The following is a 20,570-nucleotide window of genomic DNA, read 5'->3' as shown; positions in this document are numbered from 1 at the left end:
GTGACAGTTTATTGATATCAAACCATTTAGCTGTATGTATACTAGTATTGGCCCACTAGTATTTCCCTCTACACAACGCATTGCACCACGATGCATTGCGAGCTTGTAGATCTGCTATTTTCACTGAATGTTCGCCCCAGATTAGGGACGCTATAGGTTAATGTCGCCAAAATAAAATACATTAGAGATGATAGCATTTCCTGCAGGCCCATGATGCAACAGACCTGAACAGCAGGGTCCAGTGGGAACTGAGATGGAAAACACTAAAGAGTGGAGAATTAGGACTTTAAATTCAGGCGGGAAGCAGTTAGCTAATTAAAGTACCTGGGGTGAGAGGGAAAACAAGTAAGGAGCCTGAGGCATCTTCAAACCACCAGATGTGTTCCTGCAGTAAGCTCTGCTCCCTTAGCTGAGTGATGTAATCTAACGGGCAGCTCCACAAACACGCAAACATGTTATTTTTAATTAACTCACACCTCAACAGGCATGTCAACAGGTCATTTAAAATGTTACAATTACACTGATTAAATACCACTTGCTAACTCAGCCATTCTGATTTAATTATTTGTCTAATTCCCCCACAATGATGTTGTAACATGTATAGAGTAAAATATTTTTTCTTGATATGAAAACATGCCAAAATCATTTGCCATTTTTAATTTACCATGAATATGTTACCACCATTTATGTGTTTTCATGAACACATTAATTAGTAATTTAGTAGTAATTTTATTGGTCTCAGTACAATACATTGTTTGGTAGATCTTCTAGATAGCATATAAATTTATAATGGCAACTAGTACTACATTCATTGTAATATAATTTGTAATATTAATTAATAAGTAACTTTCGTGCTCTGACTTTAGACCTTTAGATCACCCGCCATTTTGAATTATATGAAAAACAGTTACAATCTATCTCCTCCCAGGATCTTTGATCAAAATGCACGAAAACTTCTACACGTGAACTTTGGACCTATACGGACAAAAAAACATAGTAAATTGTTTTTAAGTGAAAAAGTTTTATGAGCCAATGAAAATTGCCGTTTTGTGAAAATTCTTCTACTGCCCCTAATGCATACATGCAGCGTCATATGCTTATGACACTTTAGTTTACAGTATGATAGAGGGTCATGCCAAATTGCACTGAAACCAGTCTTACTCTAATTGGCCAAAGGGGGGCGCTATAGCATTTATTTGAAAATGAAACCCATTTTGAGCAGTTTTGAGCTGAAAAATGCTTATACCTGATTTTCTGCCTGGAACAGCGAACACACTGTAGTAATCCATAATGACATGCCCAAAGGCAGGACACATAATTGTCATCAAAAACACTGAATGATTTTGCTGTTAACAATAGAAGAACTGATTGTATCCAATTAGCTCGGTAGGTAGAGAGCTCTTACCTTTGAAACACAAGGTCATGGGTTCAAATCCGGGCACCGCCAACTCAGTGTATGAGTCTTCAAGAACCCTGCTACCCCACAGTAAAAAAACAGTCACAATTCCATGGTCTTTTTCTCAAGTTTAGTCTTCCATTTTTCTATGGCTTATTTGTGCATATTGTTCTTATTGCTTATTGCCTTATTGCTTGATCCCGCCTTATCGCTGCTTGCAGCTATATTTATTATTATTATAATTATTTGTATAATGATATGTAGCTAAAACTGGCAATTTGACTATGCAGGTCAAATCTCAAATGCATAATTGATATTCTGATTTCTTTAAGTGAATCAGAATGAGGAGCCCAAAGAGAAGAATATAGGAATCAACTGATGTTCAAGGAAGGTTTAGTTAGTATTTAGGTTAATTCCTGCTCATAATACAGGATGTCTCTTATGAGACACTACAATAGTTTCATTGCACAGCATATAAATTCTAAACACGCCAATGTGAATTAGAATCTGAATCAGCTTTATTGTAGTAAAGTAAAGGGTTTTCTTCTGTGTGGATCTTGCTTTTGCTATAAACTGTACAACAGAAAGGTCTCTTAGCTATTTCCACATGTGTGTCCCATGTGTACAGTTCAGACTAAACATAAAATAAAATAATTGTAACCATATGAACACTATATGATATAGCTACAGTATCATCAGATTATGCTATATACTAAACATATACTAATACTGAGCACCCAACTTACTCAGGCCTACCCGATATGCCACCTGGTGTATTATGATTACAGAGACAATGACTGATCTTTTAGGACTACTGTCCTAAAATATCTACATGGTTACAATGGTTCCAGACGGGTGAAAAATAGAAGGCAAAATGAACATAAACAAGTATTGTTCTTTGTGTTCTTTCTGTCTTGCCCACAATGAGTTGGTATTTTGTCCTGTTTCGATGGGACCACAACTCCACAAAATGTCCATGGTTCTGGTGATATGGGTCCTCAATGACCCTACACACCGGCTGCAACATTTTTATTTAATACACACAATAGACTTGATGATTTTCTACACGTGATCACATGATCAATATCACATACTGTAGGACATGCTTTCCTGTCATTATGCCACCCTACTGTAAAACTCATAGCAGCTATGGCACATTAATCACGTGCACGTTTCATAATACTCCATGGAGATAGCCCAAGCACACTTGTCACTGATTGGCTAGCAAGATGCCAGTGAGCAACGTTTAAGATAATAAAATGCAGGAGACCACTCTGACAGTGGTGAGTTTGGCGCTGCCTTGTCAGGGTATAGTGTTTACAAGATGTTATCGGTGGGTCTGAGGCTTGTCATCCTGGGCCTAGTGGGAGCTTTGAGGGAAGACCAAGAGACTCCTTTCTGTCAGATACGGGGGAGTCCAGAAATCCCACTGCTGTCCAAAGAAGGAGATGTCACCATCGGAGGAGCCTTCTCCATCCACAGCAAAATCACAGAACCCCCACTCTCCTTCACTGACACTCCTACACGTCTTACATGTTCCAGGTATGGTATGTTTTAACATCAGCCACTGAAATTCGTCAAACATTAAGATTTTGGATCCATGTTGATCTATTCACAAATCAAAACTGCTGTCCATGTGTCAATTCTGTTCTTTGCAGTGTGAATCTCAGAGAGTTTCGATTTGCTCAGACCATGATATTTGCCATAGAGGAAATCAACAACAGTGACTTTCTTCTTTCCAATGTTTCTATTGGGTATCGTATCTATGACAACTGTGGTTCAACGCGGTCTTCTATGCGTGCAGCCATGGCTCTAATGAATGGTGAGGACAGGACTACGGGAAAAGTGTGCTCTGGGCAATCAGCTGTTCATGCCATCATCGGGGAGTCTGAATCCTCTTCAACCATAGTGCTAGCACGCACCACAGGGCCTTTCAAAATACCCGTGGTGAGAAAGAGAGATATCAACAGTAAGATACAGTAGTACAGTTATTTTGCACATGGCATGCACAACATTATTCTTATCTTTCCACTATTCTCGTACTCCGTTTCACAGATCAGTCATTCAGCAACATGCGAGTGTCTGAGCAACAGGAAACAATATCCCTCTTTCTTCCGCACCATTGCCAGTGACCTCTACCAGAGCCGAGCTCTTGCCCAGCTAGTCAAACACTTTGGCTGGAGCTGGGTGGGGGCAATTAATAGTGACAGTGACTATGGCAATAATGGCATGGCCATCTTCCTTTCTGCAGCCCAGGATGAAGGAGTATGTGTGGAGTATAGAGAAAAGTTCCACAGGACAGAACCAGAAAAGCTGCTGAAGGTGGTAGAAGTGATTCGCAAGAGCACAGCCCGGGTCATTGTAGGTTTTCTTGCACATGTAGAGATGAACAATCTCCTGGAGCAACTGAGCCTCCATAATATCACAGGCCTGCAGTTTATTGGTGTGGAGGCATGGATCACTGCCGACAGCCTGGTGACCCCCAACAGTTTCAGTGTGTTGGGGGGCGCTCTGGGCTTTGCTGTGCAAAAGGCCAATATTAATGGGTTTACAGATTTTGTAATGAAGCGTTTCTGGGAGACAGCATTTCAGTGCACAGAGACAACAAAAGACAGCATGACAGTAAAGGTACCTTGTAAGGACAACCAGGATCTGATCGAGCTAAAAGATTACAATGAAGACGTGGCAGAGCTGAGATATTCTGGCAATATCTACAAAGCCATTTACGCTGTCGCCCATTCTCTACACAGTTTACTTAAGTGCACAAGTCAGGGGTGTGACAAGACAGTGAAACCTTCACCCTCACAGGTAATTGAGGTCAAATGAGCTCACTATTAAAAAAAAGTATTTACAAAGTAAAGATAATCAGTGATGTATTTCTTGACTAGGTACTGGAGTCTCTCAAACAGGTGAATTTCACCATTAAGAATGGCGACAGAGTGTGGTTTGACAATACTGGAGCAGCTGTGGCCCGTTATGAGGTTGTTAACTGGCAGCGTGGACATGACGGCTCAGTGCAGTTTAAACCAGTGGGCTACTACGATGCCTCTTTACCCACTGGACAGAAGTTTGTCCTCAGAACAGAAGCCATAATGTGGCCTAATGGAAAGACAGAGGCAAAGTTTCTAATAATAATACAACATATGACAATAATTATAATACCCTCATTAAATGTAATGTAGTACCTAATGGTAAAACTGCATAATTACCAGTGATTATGCATTGTCATGTCATCAATTGCATTAATTTTGACATAATGAATGTACTGAGTCATATCAAACTATGCCCACTCTCTGTCTGTCTCTGTCAAAGTTGCCTGTCTCTGTGTGCAGCGAGAGCTGTCTCCCAGGAACTCACAAGGTTCTCCAGAAGGGCAAGCCGGTCTGCTGCTATGACTGTATCCCATGTGCGGAGGGAGAAATCAGCAACACCACAGGTATAAGTGCAATCAACCTGACATGTGTTCACATGGGCATAACATTTGCTTGTCACTGCCTTTGTATCTTGTTGAAGATCGCCATGATACGATCTCTGTCCGGCGCTATCTATATTTGATTCATTGCAGTGCTACTAACAGACTTTCCATTACAGATGCTAATGGCTGCACCAAGTGTACCGAAGAATATTGGTCCAATCAAAACAAAGATAAATGTGTACTAAAAACAGTTGAGTTCCTGTCCTTTGCTGAGGTTATGGGCAAGGTGTTAGTGTTTTTCTCTTTGTTTGGGGTACTCCTGACTTTAAGTGTGGCCACCATATTCTTTATTAGAAAAGATACACCTTTGGTCAGGGCTAACAACTCTGAGCTGAGTTTCCTGCTGCTCTTTTCATTGACATTGTGTTTCTTATGTTCTCTGACCTTCATTGGCCGCCCGTCTGACTGGTCCTGTATGCTGCGACACACAGCATTTGGGATCACTTTTGTTCTCTCCATCTCTTGTGTTCTGGGGAAAACTATAGTGGTGCTAATGGCCTTCAGGGCAACACTTCCAGCCAGTAATGTCATGAAATGGTTTGGACCGGCACAGCAAAGACTCAGTGTTCTGGCTTTCACTCTTGTGCAGGTTCTGATTTGTATACTTTGGTTAACTATCAACCCTCCCTTTCCTTTCAAGAACATGGAATACTACAAGGACAAGATTATTCTAGAGTGTGCATTGGGGTCACCTATAGGCTTCTGGGCTGTGTTGGGGTATATAGGACTCCTGGCTCTTTTATGTTTTATCTTAGCTTTTCTGGCTCGAAAGCTGCCTAATAACTTTAATGAAGCCAAATTTATCACCTTCAGCATGCTGATATTCTGTGCTGTGTGGATCACCTTTATCCCAGCTTATGTCAGCTCTCCTGGGAAGTTTACTGTAGCTGTGGAGATATTTGCAATTCTGTCCTCAAGTTATGGCTTACTTTTCTGTATATTTGCACCTAAATGTTTCATTATTGTGTTAAAACCTGAACTGAACACAAAGAAACGCATGATGGGGAAAACACAGGCCAAGTCCTAAAACATGTCTAAATAAAAATCTCAATTCACTATTCAATTTGTGGTGTGGATTTCCAAGGCTAAATTATCTAAAGTATTGCTTTATTCATTTGTTTGTTTGTTTGTTTACATAAATGAGTAAAAATCGGTATCACCTGACACCTAGGCCACATCTAGGCCACATCAAATTTTTGGCATATAACTTGAACCACATTGTATAAAATATATCACTTGTGTGAAGTGAGGGGCGCTATTATCATCATACATCATTATAGATCATCACATTCCGTGATCAGCCAATCAAATCATCACATTCCGTGGTACAAATAAAAATCACACCCGTGTGAACTGAGTGGTGCAACTCCCCCCCCCCCCCCCCCCCCCCCACCACAGTGCAGCACTCTCTCTCTCCCTCTGTTTCTGGCACAACAGAGCCCCTACTGGTACTAAAAGTCATGGCTACTGGTGCTCACAGGTGCATGGGTGGGTTAACGTCACATAGATATGCGGACACGGACATCACTGTTCCTTGGAGTGGTTGCACCACTCAAAAAGCTGTACATAGGAGGGGATAGCGCCCCTCAAAATGAGAAAGAAAAATTCTACTACTAATACGGTTTTTGTGCAAAACTCACAAATCTATTATCTCAGGAGTGATCAAGATGTACAGTAGGCCTCAGGCTATATTATGGAACTCCTTCCAAAGTTTGTGGGAGTGGGCCCAATCCTTGTGTCGTGACGGCTTCACCCCATGAATGACAAAGCCATGGGTGGGCAACCCGGCCTGGCAGCCTGTGTTCAGAGAAGCGTATTTGTGTGGTTACATGTTATGCTAAAGGCCCCAAACTTGGTGTAGGTGCTCTAATTAATGTTGCAAATTATTGTGTGTGTGCCGGCGGTGGGTAAAATAACATTGACAGGTGATGGAAGCTTGCCTGACCATATGACAGCTCAGCGTCAGTTGCTAAGCTAGCATTGGACAATCGCTTTTGGGGTGGGGTTTAACAAAGGGTCCATTTCATAAAAGATTACCATGTCCGGATTGTCTCTATACTACCGGCTTGTCGGTTTGAAATTTCACCCACACACTCTCTGAAGGGTGTGGAGTTCAATGGTGCAACCATGAAATGGATCTGTTCACTTCCGGTTTTACCAGGAAATGTTCATAGACAATTAAAGGCGATGAAGAAAGAAAAATCACACCTGTGTGAAGTGAGGGGCGCTCTTATCATCGTACATCATCATCATTTCCTCAGACACATGACGTAAATTCTCCATTCATGTCTCCATGCATGTCGACTAGCATGTTGAACTTTTCATGGGTATTCATAGACCAGTGCTTTTCAAGCCACTAGTAAAAATAAACTATTCATAAACTATGTCTGTGTTGTATTGACAAAACATGATCTCCTACAATGTGTTATTATATTATGTACTCGCAAACTGATTGTAATTATACAACGCCATATCAACAAAAAGCGAAATAGATGATGAAAAATATCTGATAATTTCTGAGCTACAGTAATTCCCCCAAAGACATGCCCATGTTTTGAAGATTGATCACACTGAGCCATTGGTTATTCCAAAGACAAATAAAAATATACCAATTTAAACAAAATCTCATTGGCCAATGGCTCTGTCAGTCACCACATAAGTGATATCATTGGTGGATAAAAAAACATGATAGTCACTCAGATTTCATTCAAGCACCTAAATATGAGGGGTTTGGTCAAAGGGCCCTGAGAAGTAAGAATACAGAGGAGACAGTTATGCTGCTCATAGCAGACTTGCTACTTCTGTCTCTGCTGGCGGTCAGAGTGGTTAAGTGCGATTGTCAAACATACGGGGCCGGAGAACTGTCTCAGTTTTCCAAGGAAGGAGACATCAACATTGGAGGCATTTTCTCCTTCCATCAGAACCCAGTCGATGTCGACCCAACTCTTCAGATGAACCCAGGAATCATCCAATGTAAAGGGTAAGGAAGAGGCGTTAAAGAAACAAACACAACTGTAATTATAAGTCTTACTATCAAGCGTATTGTTATGACCCGGTTTTCAAATTGTAGCACTGCACCACTACATCTACTGGATGCATAGAGATAGTTTGAATTACATTAACCTGTGTATGTTTTAAATTATTCATATTATACTGTGATTTGCTCTATGTTCTTTCTACAGACTGGATCCGGGTGAGCTTCAGTATGCCTACACCATGATGTTTGCCATAGAGGAGATCAATAACAGCTCAGAGCTGTTGCCTGGACTGACACTGGGCTACAGGATCGAGGACTCGTGCCCTAGCATCCCTCTCTCTGTCAGAGCATCTCTAAACTTAATGAATGGCTATGAGGTGGGGGAACGCAGCTGCACTGAACGCTCCACTGTTCATGCTGTCATAGGGGAAACCACCTCCACCTCTACCATAGGCATTGCACGTACAATGGGGCCCTTCCATATACCGGTGGTGAGTATTGAGGACGTGAGGTTAAGACTCATTCAAATGCTGACGTATGCACATTCATCTTGCTTTTCTCTATATGCATTCATGCACTTTCTGCGCACTTTATGAGCACTGAACCGGGAAATAAGCTAAAATATGAAAGCATCTAGCTACTTATGGTTCAGATAGAAGCAGGGTTTGATTTGTTGGGTGGTGAGGGGGATCCAATTCGCCACTTTTCATAACCCTGCACCTGGTCATTATCACGAGTGGGGATATGGGGGGGGGGGGGGGGACTAGATCTGATACATTATAAATGTTTGTTTCACAAATTAAATATGTAATTACAACATTTGAAAATTCAAAATGAACGAAAATAGACAATTTATAAGCTTGTGCATCCACTAGTTTTGCTATTTGTCATACAAAGAAATGGGGTTTTTTTTCGGGGGGGGCGGGGGTGGTGGTGGTGGATAGAAAACACTTCTGGAGAGGAACAACATTGCTCTCCTCTCTTTCTGTCTCAGCTCAGTCATTCAGCCACATGTGCATGTCTTAGCAACAGAAGAGATTATCCGTCTTTCTTCAGAACCATCCCCAGTGACCTTTACCAGAGCAGAGCCCTGGCAAAGCTAATGAAACACTTTGGCTGGATGTGGGTCGGGGCTATCAGAACCAACAGTGACTATGGCAATGGTGGCATGGCCACCTTCCTGAAAGCAGCCGAAATTGAAGGGGTGTGTGTCGAGTACTCTGTGGCCATTTACAGGACTGACCCGAGGAAATCGTTCCTGGAAGTTGTTGACATCATTAAAAGGTCCACTTCCAAGGTAATTGTGGCATTTGCCGATGGCACCGACCTTGACATTCTCATCAAGGAGCTGTATGAACAGAACGTGACAGGGCTACAGTGGGTGGGCAGCGAGGGCTGGATAACCTACCGCTACATCGCCTCTCCAGTAAACTATGCAGTGGTACAAGGAGCAGTTGGCTTCGCTGCCCTCAATGCCCACATCCCTGGACTTCAGGAGTTTCTGGCAAACAGAAGGCCATCCACCAAGCCTGGGGACCGGGGACTGGTAGAGCTGTGGGAGGCAGCGTTCAGATGCACCCTGTCTCCGGAGGCTCAAACTGAGGGCTCAGTTGCAGCCTGCACCGGAGATGAGTCTCTGTGGGACACAGCCACTCGCTTAACTGACGTGACGGACGCAAGCCTTTTGAATAATGTGTACAAGGCCACATATGCTGTAGCGCATGCACTGCACCTGCTTATTACCTGTCAAGATGGACTGCAGGGGCCTTTTGAGAACAACTCTTGTGCAGACAGGCATAATATTCAACCATGGCAGGTACAGATATTCATAATGAGCTGGTCTGGTGTCAAACCTAAAATGTTGACATGGGAAAGCAGATAACACAAAATGTTTAACCTGCAGGTGCTGCATTATCTGACACAGGTGAACTTCACCACCAAGATTGGTGAAAGCGTTTTCTTTGATGAGTTGGGCGATCCTGCGGCCCGCTATGCACTGGTGAACTGGCAGATGGATGAAACGGGCTACATACATTTTGAGACGATAGGCTACTATGATGCCTCGCAGTCCGAAGGTCAGCAGTTTGAAATGAAGGCAGGTGTGAGTGCCATCTGGGCAGGCATGCAGTCTGAAGTAAGTCATGGTGCACTGTGATCTGTCAGCTCTGATGAATTCTTGGTCACCTTTTTTAATAATATAACATAAATAATTAAAAAATGAAGATAAGTGACCATTAGTTGCGTGTTCCGGTTGCAAATAATTGTAATTATATGAGTCATTGCCAATTATTCTGTGTAATTCTGTCACTGTGGTGCAGGTGCCCAAATCTATTTGCAGTGAGAGCTGTCTGCCCGGAACCCGCCGGGCTTTCGTTAAAGGCAAGCCGATGTGCTGTTTTGATTGCATCGCATGTGCAGACGGAAAGTTTAGCAACATTACAAGTGAGACCGCTGGATACATAGCTTTTACTCTTGCTTGCATCATGTTCCTTTTGGGCAAAATAACTATCAGTACCTTACTGGTCTATCTGAAGATGTGCTTGCTGCACAGCTTAAACACGTTTATGCTTTCAGATGCAGTAATATGTGACAAATGCCCTCCTGAGTACAAGTCCACTGAAGCAAGGAATAACTGTGACTTGAAAGATATTGAGTTCCTAACCTTCAGAGAACTGATGGGCATTCTTCTGGTAACTTTTTCTGTGTTTGGAGCCTGCCTGTCAATGATTATAGCACTAATATTTTTCCACTACAGACAGACTCCTATAGTGAGGGCCAACAACTCTGAATTGAGTTTCTTGCTGCTGTTCTCCTTGACTCTGTGTTTCCTGTGTTCTCTGACCTTCATTGGCCGTCCCTCAGAGTGGTCCTGTATGCTGCGACACACAGCATTTGGGATCACCTTTGTTCTCTGCATCTCTTGTGTTCTGGGGAAAACTATAGTGGTGTTAATGGCCTTCAGGGCGACACTGCCAGGCAGTAATGTCATGAAATGGTTTGGACCTGTACAACAAAGGCTTAGCGTTCTGGCATTCACTCTGATACAAGTCCTGATTTGTATCCTGTGGTTAACGATCTCTCCTCCTTTTCCTTTCAAGAATTTCACACATTTTAATGAAAAGATCATTCTAGAATGTGCACTCGGTTCAGCTATAGGTTTCTGGGCTGTGTTGGGGTATATCGCTCTCTTGGCAATCTTGTGTTTTTTTCTGGCCTTTTTAGCTCGAAAGCTGCCCGATAACTTTAATGAAGCCAAATTTATCACCTTCAGCATGCTGATATTCTGTGCTGTGTGGATCACCTTTATCCCAGCTTATGTCAGCTCTCCTGGAAAGTTCACTGTAGCTGTGGAGATATTTGCCATTCTGGCTTCAAGCTATGGAATGCTTTTTTGTATTTTTCTGCCCAAGTGTTACATTATGTTATTGAAACCAGAGAAAAACACAAAGAAACATTTGATGAGTAAAACAAACTCAAAAGGAATTTGAACATGATACTAAAATACTAATGATACTTTTTAACTATATGCTTCGTACATAAATTCTTAGATGCAAGGCTTTCAAATAACTGAAATTAGTTCAAATGGTTGAACATAAACAAATGTTTTGTTCTTGTGCATTATAATTGTATTGTTTATTTACACCTCATTCTGATCTTTACAGTTATTAAATTCAGAATCATAAGTTTCTGTGTATTATTTTTGTATATTGTATACGGCATGTGTCTTTTAATTAAACAAAGATAAGATGTAAGGATAAGATGTAAAAAGGTTCTTTATGCAAGCAGATAGGCCTAGTACTGTACATGAGTGTTGTCCTGGTGATAATGCACAATCCTGTACTACTCGTAAACAGATGCCATTGAACTTGATGTAATGGAAGGGAACAAATATCAAACTTTGACATGCAATATAATAAACCGACCGATTACACAGTAAAATCCTAAGTGTTCATTTATCAATTTGTAATAAGAGAGTGCACAGATATGTAGTGCATAGATAGTGTACATAGTTAAATTAGTTAATTTAATGAATTAATTATTAAACGGTAAAGGAATTTACAGAAGGCATTATAGGCTCTTTCCCCCTTTCATCGGATTTAGGTGGTGTCCACATGAGGAAGTATTCTGCTTTACCCAGGCAAGTATTTAGCCGTTTTGGGGGACTTAACTGGCACTTTTTGAAACCACCACCCAGAGTGGCAAACTTTGGAGACGCAACTTTGTCGTCTCCGTGTCCTATTGGATGACATGGCAATATACTGCATTAAAGTATTTTGAGCAAATGGGCTTCAAATTTGGGGTCAATCAGACCACCATTTTAAAATGTTGGCAAACTTTGGAAGACAATATAGCCAACAGAAATGGAATATGAAACACATGAAAGCATGGCCCATGGGGAATGAGTCATCATCCAATGAATCTAGATGGTGAACACAGTCGGCAAGCTGCATGGCAAAATACCCCATTCCAATTTGAGATATCTTCAGAAAGTGAAATTAGCACTTTTGGCCTAAGACACTAGAGGAAAGGCTATTGGATCAAATCCCTGGGGATCATTGAGGACTCCCTTGAAATGAGATGATCATTTATTTTCAAAGATAGTGCCTGATTATACACGGGCATAGTACACATAACTAAGACTGTACTGTCTAGTAGTATAGTCAACAATCTTCACATAATGTGACATCCATTCTCAGATTAATCCTGAGGTCCCAGGTGCATCCATGCGATTTTTTTGTTCTAGTTATTCTATTCATAGTGACTCATAGGAATAGACTACGTGACAACCAGGAATAGTCTGGTGACCACCGGAGAGACGGGTGACAGCCGAAATGTAGACGGCACCCGGGAGCAGTATGGGTTGGTGCCCCAGCCTGTGTCCACCGTGAGGAGGAGGAAACACAACAAACCCTCGGTGAGACCTTTAGGAGGGTCATTCAAGCCGCAAGTGGAGCCTGCAGCACCACCATTGCTCAGTGGTGCTGGGACTCTGGTGCAACGCACAGGTTCTGGACCTGGTGAGAGCAGGAATTGGACCTGGTGAGACGTACGGTAGGAGTAACCTGACTCCGCCAGATGGGGCAGCAGAGAGTACAGGTTAACTTAGGAGGGCCCCGGACAGGAGTAAAACCACAGAGCCTATAGTTCTTCCATGCGCCAGAAATGTACCTCCCAGTCCCAGCAGAGTAGTTCCGGAGTAGTTCCAACGGATTGTGTGGCCCTGGTCTTGCCCTAATGGGACTGATCGAGGGTAGCTACTAGGACGTAAGTCGGGACGTAGTATTATGGCAGATTCATTTAGAGGAATGAGACCATATGCAAAGATGTTTTTGATGATCAATATAGTAGCATTACAATGTATCAAATATGAATTCCACTAAACAATTTAATCTCAAAATAAAAAGCTATACAATACATTTTCTGTAAAGTCCTGTAAAGAAATTGATCCAAACTGAATGTCTAAACACTGCACAGTTATCTCTTACACCTCTTAGAATCGTACTGTTAAAGAATATTCCGACCTACAGGGAAATGGGATATTCCTTTGATGTCAGAAACCAAAATACCATAAATAAATAATCCTCTGACCCAATAGGAAAAAGGTAGGCTTTAATGCCGTCCCGTCCCCCCATGTCATCAAACTAAAAAACTACTACTACTACTTTATTTTGTAACTTGTTAGGTGTCTGGTCTCCTGAGGCCTTTCCTGATCATTAGAGTTCAAACCTTGGCCACTTCCCCCTGCAACTGAAACACTATAAATGTTGCAGAATCCTTTAGCCTGACCTGTGGAACAGAGCAATGCCATTGTTGAAGCTTGCCCTTTTGGTTACACTAATAGGGAGGGGAGACTTGGTATGTAGGTTGCAAGGCATGGCTGAGCCACCTGAGCTGTCCCAAGATGGAGACCTTGTTATTGGAGGCATTTTCTCATTCCGCACAGGACAAGATGGTGTCATTGACACATTCCAGACAATTCCGCAACGACGGAAATGCAAAAAGTACGTATTGTTCCTAATTTGTGAAATATGGCTGAATCTGTTTGCATGTTAGATGTCAATGTATTAATATTTTTTTGCCTTATAAGCTTTAATTTCAGAGAATTCAAATTTGCTCAGACAATGATCTTCGCCATAAATGAAATCAATAGAAACCGTGAAATGCTCCCTGATGTTGAGCTTGGATATAGGATCTATGATGACTGTGGAACTATGGATATATTGAGAGCTGCAATGGCACTGCTGAGTGGACAAAAGACAGATTCTTTTGAAAATAACTGCACTAAAAGTGACACTGTGCAAGCTATCCTTGGGCATTCAGGATCAAGTCCTACCATTTCATTTGCACGAGCTGTCGGAAGGTTTCATGTACCTGTGGTAAGACAGTGATACAAAACTGAATTCAGTGTCAATTAATTGACCTTTATACATAGATTACAGCTTTTAAATGTATTTAAATGAATTCATACAGTACTGTCTTGTATGTGTATTGCATGTATTGTGTGTGTGTGTGTGTGTGTGTGTGTGTGTGTGTGTGTGTGTGTGTGTGTGTGTGTGTGTGTGTGTATATATATATATATATATATATATATATATATATATATATATATGTGTATAATAGTGAAACAGTAAACTTAGCTACTATTATATGCTGCCACTCGTTAACACCACTTTTTTACCTGCAGGTCAGCCATTTTGCCACCTGTGCATGTCTGAACAACAGAAGGGAATATCCAACTTTCTTTAGAACCATTCCCAGTGATTATTACCAGAGCAGAGCCCTGGCAAAGCTGGTCAAGCACTTTGGCTGGACCTGGGTAGGGGCTATATGTGTTGACAATGAATATGGCCTCAATGGCATGGCAGCTTTCATCCAAGCTGCATATGAATATGGAGTATGCATAGAGTACTCTGAAACATTTTCACTATCAGGGTCAGTTCATGAGCTGCAGAGAATTGTAAAGATCATCAGGCAATCAACTGCCACAGCCATCATGGCATTTTTGTCCCACAGAGAAATCAAGGTTCTGGCAAAAGAGTTGTACAAACAGAATATTACAGAACTGCAGTGGCTGGGAAGTGATGCCTGGATCACAGACCACTCTCTCACTGCCAGTGAGGGTCACCACATCCTGCTGGGCTCCATAGGCTTTACTGTCAGCAGAGCTCGGATTCCCGGGCTGGAAGAACACCTGAGGGCGCTTCACCCCTCACAGTTCCCTGACAGCCAGTTTGTCAGAGACTTTTGGGAAGGCGTGTTTGACTGTTCTCTGAATGTGACTTCTAAGGCGCAAAAAACACAGTGCAGTGGCTTTGAGAGCCTGCGAGATGTTGACTCTCAGTTCACGGATGTTTCTGAGCTGAGATTCACTAACAACGTCTACAAATCAGTTTATGCAGTGGCTCATGCTCTTGATAATCTGTTCAAATGTGAGGATGGTCAGGGTCCATTCTCCAATGGGAGCTGTGCTGATGTTACACACATACAGCCTTGGCAGGTCAGCAGGCGTAACCCAAGTCCAATTCCTGGCACATAATTAAAAAAAGTATGACAGTTGCCTTTAATGATACTTAATTTCATTCAAAGGTCTTGCATTATCTGCACAATGTGAATTTCACCACAAAGGAAGGGGAAAGAGTTTATTTTGACAGAAATGGAGACTCTCCTGCAAGATACGAACTTGTAAATCTACAAATAACTAACAAGGGGACAATGGAAGGAGTTACAATTGGCATATATGATGCCTCTCTTCCAGTGAGATATCAGTTTATGATGAATAACATCTCAGCTGTCTGGAGTGGTGGTGTGACCAAGGTAAAACAGGGAACCAGAACAACATATTTTCACACATTTTACTGATATGGGAATGGGTTGAATTCTATATTGTGTTTATGTTGCAGGTACCGTTGTCAGTATGCAGTGAAAGCTGTTCCCCAGGAACTCGCAAAGTCCTGCAAAAAGGAAAGCCAGTCTGCTGTTATGACTGTGTACCGTGTCCAGCAGGTGCCATCAGCAATGTAACAGGTGAGATTACAAACAATAATACGGTACTTTATTTAGCATTCTAAAATAATTCATGAAACACAGGTATAGCTTGGTGTGTGCGTGCCGTGTGTGTGTGTGTGTGTGTGTGTGTGTGTGTGTGTGTGTGTGTGTTCGTGAGTATGCGTGAGTGCGTGCATTGTGAGTACGTGTGCATGTGCGTTCGTGTGATGTTGAATTTTGTGTTGACTAAACTGTTCTGATTTGTTTCTGACAGATTCAATCCATTGTATGAAATGCCCTGCAGAGTACTGGCCCAACAGAAACGGAGATACCTGCCTTCTAAAGGACATTGAATACTTGGCTTATGGTGAAATCATGGGAACTGCCTTAGCTCTGTTTTCCCTGTTAGGAGCATTTATGACTGTGGCCACAATATTGATCTTCTATTGCCACATAGAGACTCCGCTGGTCAGGGCCAACAACTCTGAGCTTAGTTTCCTGCTGCTGTTCTCCCTGACTCTGTGTTTCCTGTGTTCTCTGACCTTCATTGGCCGTCCCTCAGAGTGGTCCTGTATGCTGCGACACACAGCATTTGGGATCACCTTTGTCCTCTGCATCTCTTGTGTTCTGGGGAAAACTATAGTGGTGCTAATGGCCTTCAGGGCAACACTGCCAGGCAGTAATGTCATGAAATGGTTTGGACCTGTACAACAAAGGCTTAGCGTTCTGGCTTTCACTCTGATACAGGTTCTGATTTGTATCCTGTGGTTAACAATAAACCCTCCCTTTCCTGTTGAGAATTTCACACACTTTAATGAAAAGATCATTCTAGAATGTGCTCTGGGTTCAGCTATAGGTTTCTGGGCTGTGTTGGGGTATATCGGTCTTTTGGCTATCTTGTGTTTTTTTCTGGCTTTTTTAGCTCGAACGCTGCCTGATAACTTCAATGAAGCCAAATTGATCACTTTCAGCATGCTGACATTCTGTGCTGTGTGGATCACTTTTATCCCAGCTTATGTCAGCTCTCCTGGAAAGTTCACTGTAGCTGTGGAGATATTTGCAATTCTGGCCTCAAGTTATGGAATGCTTTTTTGCATTTTCCTTCCAAAATGTTATATAATATTATTGAAACCAATTAAGAATACAAAAAAACACATCATGGGGAAGACATCTAATGGTAAATAATGATATACAGTACATTATTAACCATTAAGTTAATTAGGTTTTCCAGTAGAACAGTACATATTCTAAACTTGACTTCCTAGTGTATATTTTCATTTATTTTAATACATTGTCTTTCTTTCTGATATGATCTGTTGTTGTATAATCACTATTACTATGTCGTCGCTGTCGGGAGGAAACAAGTAACCAACCACCTAACTCCATTTTTGAGGTTTTAGATTATTTATTTATTTTCTTAAATCAATCCTATTGAACAACGGTGTGTTGGTTAAAAAAAATCACACCCATGTGAAGTGAGGGGCGCTCTTATCATCATACATCACATTCCGTGCTCAACAAACCATCACAAATGTCATTCCGGCCAATCACTTTTGTGACACATGCTCAGCCAATGAAATCACCGCTATGGGGTGATCAGCCAATGAATCACAAGCCAATGTGTCCAAAACTCAGAAAGCTGGGCATAGAAGGGGCTAGCGCCCCTCAAAAATATTGAAGAAATGAAAGTATTATAAAGTGCTTAGGACAAAACCTAAAACTTGATTTCCTGAAAAAAGAAAAAAAAAAGATTCCTGAAAAATGAACATTCTGGAGTTAGGTGGTTTCTCCCCGACAGCAGAGATATATTAATTTGTTCTAATGACTATTAAAAGCTGTGGTATAATTCTGATTAAAATGATCATCTTTCCTCATATTCCGCACTTCCAAGTTTGAAGCAACAGTAAAATGGCTGTGTGAATAAGGTCTAAATTACTTTTGTATCATCATTATAATTCCCTGTGAATAAAAATACAAATTTCACTCTGATAAAACTACGAAATCATGATATAATGCTAAGATGCCTTAAATCTTTCTAAAACATGCAGGCCGACTCTCATTGCCCCCTGATATTCTAAGCTCAATGACGCAATGCATTGAAAGACATGCATACACACATAATAATAAATAAAGAAACAAACACACTGACAAGTCTCCATCTGGTGCCAACATGTCCTTATTAATTGATTCCAGACACAAGGGATACAACAGTACAACATACTGTATTGCCTCATCTTCGTTATTACACACATGTGACACATGGCCTCAGGGTGAACATCTGGGTCTATGTACATTTTCACTGTGATATTAACACAATATATTGAAATTTGAAACCTAATGCAGAACTATGATAAGCTACTAGGTAGCTTGTCTGACCTACTGTAACGATTGAGATTTTTCCTGGGACGTTATCTGCCAGCTACGTACATACAGTATTCGCACCCCTTTACACCACATATATGAAGAGGTTGAGCCGAAAATCTGCTTTTAAAACATTGGTCCAATTGCTAGGCAACGCCTCCGTCACCCCAGCACCACAACAAGAGCGAGGTCAAGAATGGCGACTGACGTAGTCGGTCGCTAAGTCTCTGATTTTGTACCACATCGCTCCCGACATTTCCAGACGTTTCTGGCGACAGATAAACAGTGTGAGCTAACGCTAATAATAGCCACTGTTACAATTGTTCTCCAGGCTGGGAAACGGAATTAAGTTTACAAAAGATATTAGCATAAAGAACCCTGGCAGGGTTGACCTATACACTCTGCTGCCACCTATAGCGTGGCACAGAAAGAATGAATAGGCAAATTCTAGATGAAAAAAATCATCATCATCATCATTGTACATCATCGTATATCATCATACTCATCATCTCATTCAGGCCAATCAGAATTTGCGTCCTCACCTTTGTCATCAATGTTTGTGTTACGCAATGTTTGTGTTTACACAAACACTCAAAATTGTCAATGGGATTTAATGTTAGTGTTCAATTCAATTCAATAATTTATTTGCCATGTCAACAAGTTGATAGGAATTTGTCTTGGTTCATACTCAACATATACAGACAACCATAGATACACAAACAAGAAGGTGCCACAGAATACTCAATGCACACTCCCAATTATTGTGCAGCTTGTATAAAGGTGCTAATTCCGTTGATTCCATAATCATTATTGCTACTTATTGCACCCACCCAGGTCCAGCCAAAGTGCTTAACCAGCTTTGCTAGGGCTCTGCTCTGGTAATAGTCAATAGGGATGGTTCTGAAGAAAGATGGAAACTCTTCTCTGTTGCTTAGACATGCACAAGTTGCAAAGTGGCTGATCTGTGTAAATATAATGTGTGATATTTGGTATTAATTTTTTTTTTTTACATGCTGCTCATAATAATTACAAAATTACAAATGTGGAATAGTTATGCATCTCTATTATTAGCATATTGACTCTAAACAGGGCCAAGAAAGTGCTATATGCATATTTCTACGAGTTCAGATGTCTAATGGCTACGGGATAAGTGCTATCTCTGAAAGCGAGATGTTGAGCTCTTGATGCTTCTATATCTCCTGCCTGATGGGAGGAGATTGAAGAGGTGATGTGCAGGATGGGAGTTGTCTGTAATGATTTTATTTGCCTTCCTAATTATTCTGGTGGAATAGAGTGAGGAAAGTGTAGGGAGGCTACATCCAATGTTTTGGATTGTTAGGACAACATTTGGGTTACATACAATTAAAGCTGGACATAGCCTCTCAAAAATCACACCCATGTGAAGTGAGGGGCACTCTTATCATCGCCATACATCACATTCTGCGCTGAACCAAGCAAATCATCGCGAATGTCATTCCAGCCAATCACATTTGGCGTCTTCACTTTTCTGTCCTCACTTTTATATTATATGTATTTACACAAAGCCGGAAAGCTGGGCATAGAAGGGGCTAGCGCCCATCAAAAAATAAGAAATCCCAAACAGATGGTTATTTAACAATGTAGTAGGCCTATATTTGTCATCTTATCACAGTAGCCCGGTGGTTCTCAAAGTGGGGTCCTTGGGGGTGTTCCAAGGGATCCCCAATTAGTAACAGGATAACAATCATTTTCACCACGTTATCCATTTCAGAGCCATAGAAGAGATCCCACTTCGATCTCGCCGCAAAGCTTGGTGCTATGAGCTATAGTTCCAAACATTGTAACTATCCCATTGAGATAGAACGAGCACTTCCGCATTGCATTGTTGCAATGGGGTAACAGAATGGCTAGAGCCTCATAGCCTGATGGCCTTAAAAGTCTAATATCTCCCCCAGTCCATATAGGGATATCCCTTTGGTCTAGTGGTCAAGATTTTGGACTTTCACGTGGGAGACTCAAGTTCGTTTTGTGGATTCATTTACTTTTACTGCGTGGCCCCAGTGCACCCCACAAAATGACCAGAACTACTTAATATTCACTAAAACCAGAGCAGAACTCCCACCACGGAACTCGGGCAATCAATTAATACAGTTGCAACCACTATATTAATGACAAGTATTTCATACAACTTAAGTTAAAAAAATCTGAACTATCCCTTTAAAGCCGCAGAATCACTTGGAGTAAACCCATAGGCTTAAAGGGCCACTTCACCCGTTATTTTAATAGTTTGACTGCAGAACACGCTAAACCTGTCTTTTTGTCGGTTTTCATGAAAGCTCATGAAAACTAGACGACCTGTTCTAGCCCTAGTCTGATTGGCTCCTCTGGCCAATGGG

General features: G+C 41.5%; 2 protein-coding genes across 2 annotated transcripts; both read left to right on the top strand.

The window, feature by feature from the left end:
• Window positions 1-2,720: 2,720 nt before the first annotated feature.
• On the top strand, window positions 2,721-11,336 carry LOC308321778 (uncharacterized protein; the record flags this gene model as incomplete). The annotated part of the gene is made up of 11 exons (XM_080772869.1): window positions 2,721-2,938; window positions 3,055-3,343; window positions 3,452-4,204; window positions 4,285-4,512; window positions 4,709-4,832; window positions 4,988-5,891; window positions 7,612-7,851; window positions 8,054-8,339; window positions 8,843-9,664; window positions 9,752-9,982; window positions 10,167-11,336. 11 exons carry the CDS (start codon window positions 2,721-2,723, stop codon window positions 11,334-11,336), a joined length of 5,265 nt encoding a protein of 1,754 aa, XP_080628995.1.
• A 2,404-nt stretch (window positions 11,337-13,740) lies between these two features.
• On the top strand, window positions 13,741-17,019 carry LOC308321777 (extracellular calcium-sensing receptor-like; the record flags this gene model as incomplete). Its single annotated transcript, XM_080772868.1, has 6 exons — window positions 13,741-13,850; window positions 13,937-14,225; window positions 14,534-15,346; window positions 15,436-15,663; window positions 15,750-15,873; window positions 16,109-17,019. The coding sequence occupies exons 2-6, from the start codon at window positions 13,971-13,973 to the stop codon at window positions 17,017-17,019; spliced, it is 2,331 nt and encodes a 776-aa protein (XP_080628994.1). The 5' UTR covers window positions 13,741-13,850; window positions 13,937-13,970.
• Between the last annotated feature and the right edge of the window lie 3,551 nt (window positions 17,020-20,570).

Source organism: Protomyctophum bolini (genome assembly GCF_963924005.1).
Source record: "Protomyctophum bolini genome assembly, chromosome: 9".
In the NCBI taxonomy this organism is placed as follows: Eukaryota; Metazoa; Chordata; class Actinopteri; order Myctophiformes; family Myctophidae; genus Protomyctophum; species Protomyctophum bolini.
Note: the sequence above shows the minus strand (reverse complement) of the source record. Positions and strands in the feature narration are given on the sequence as shown.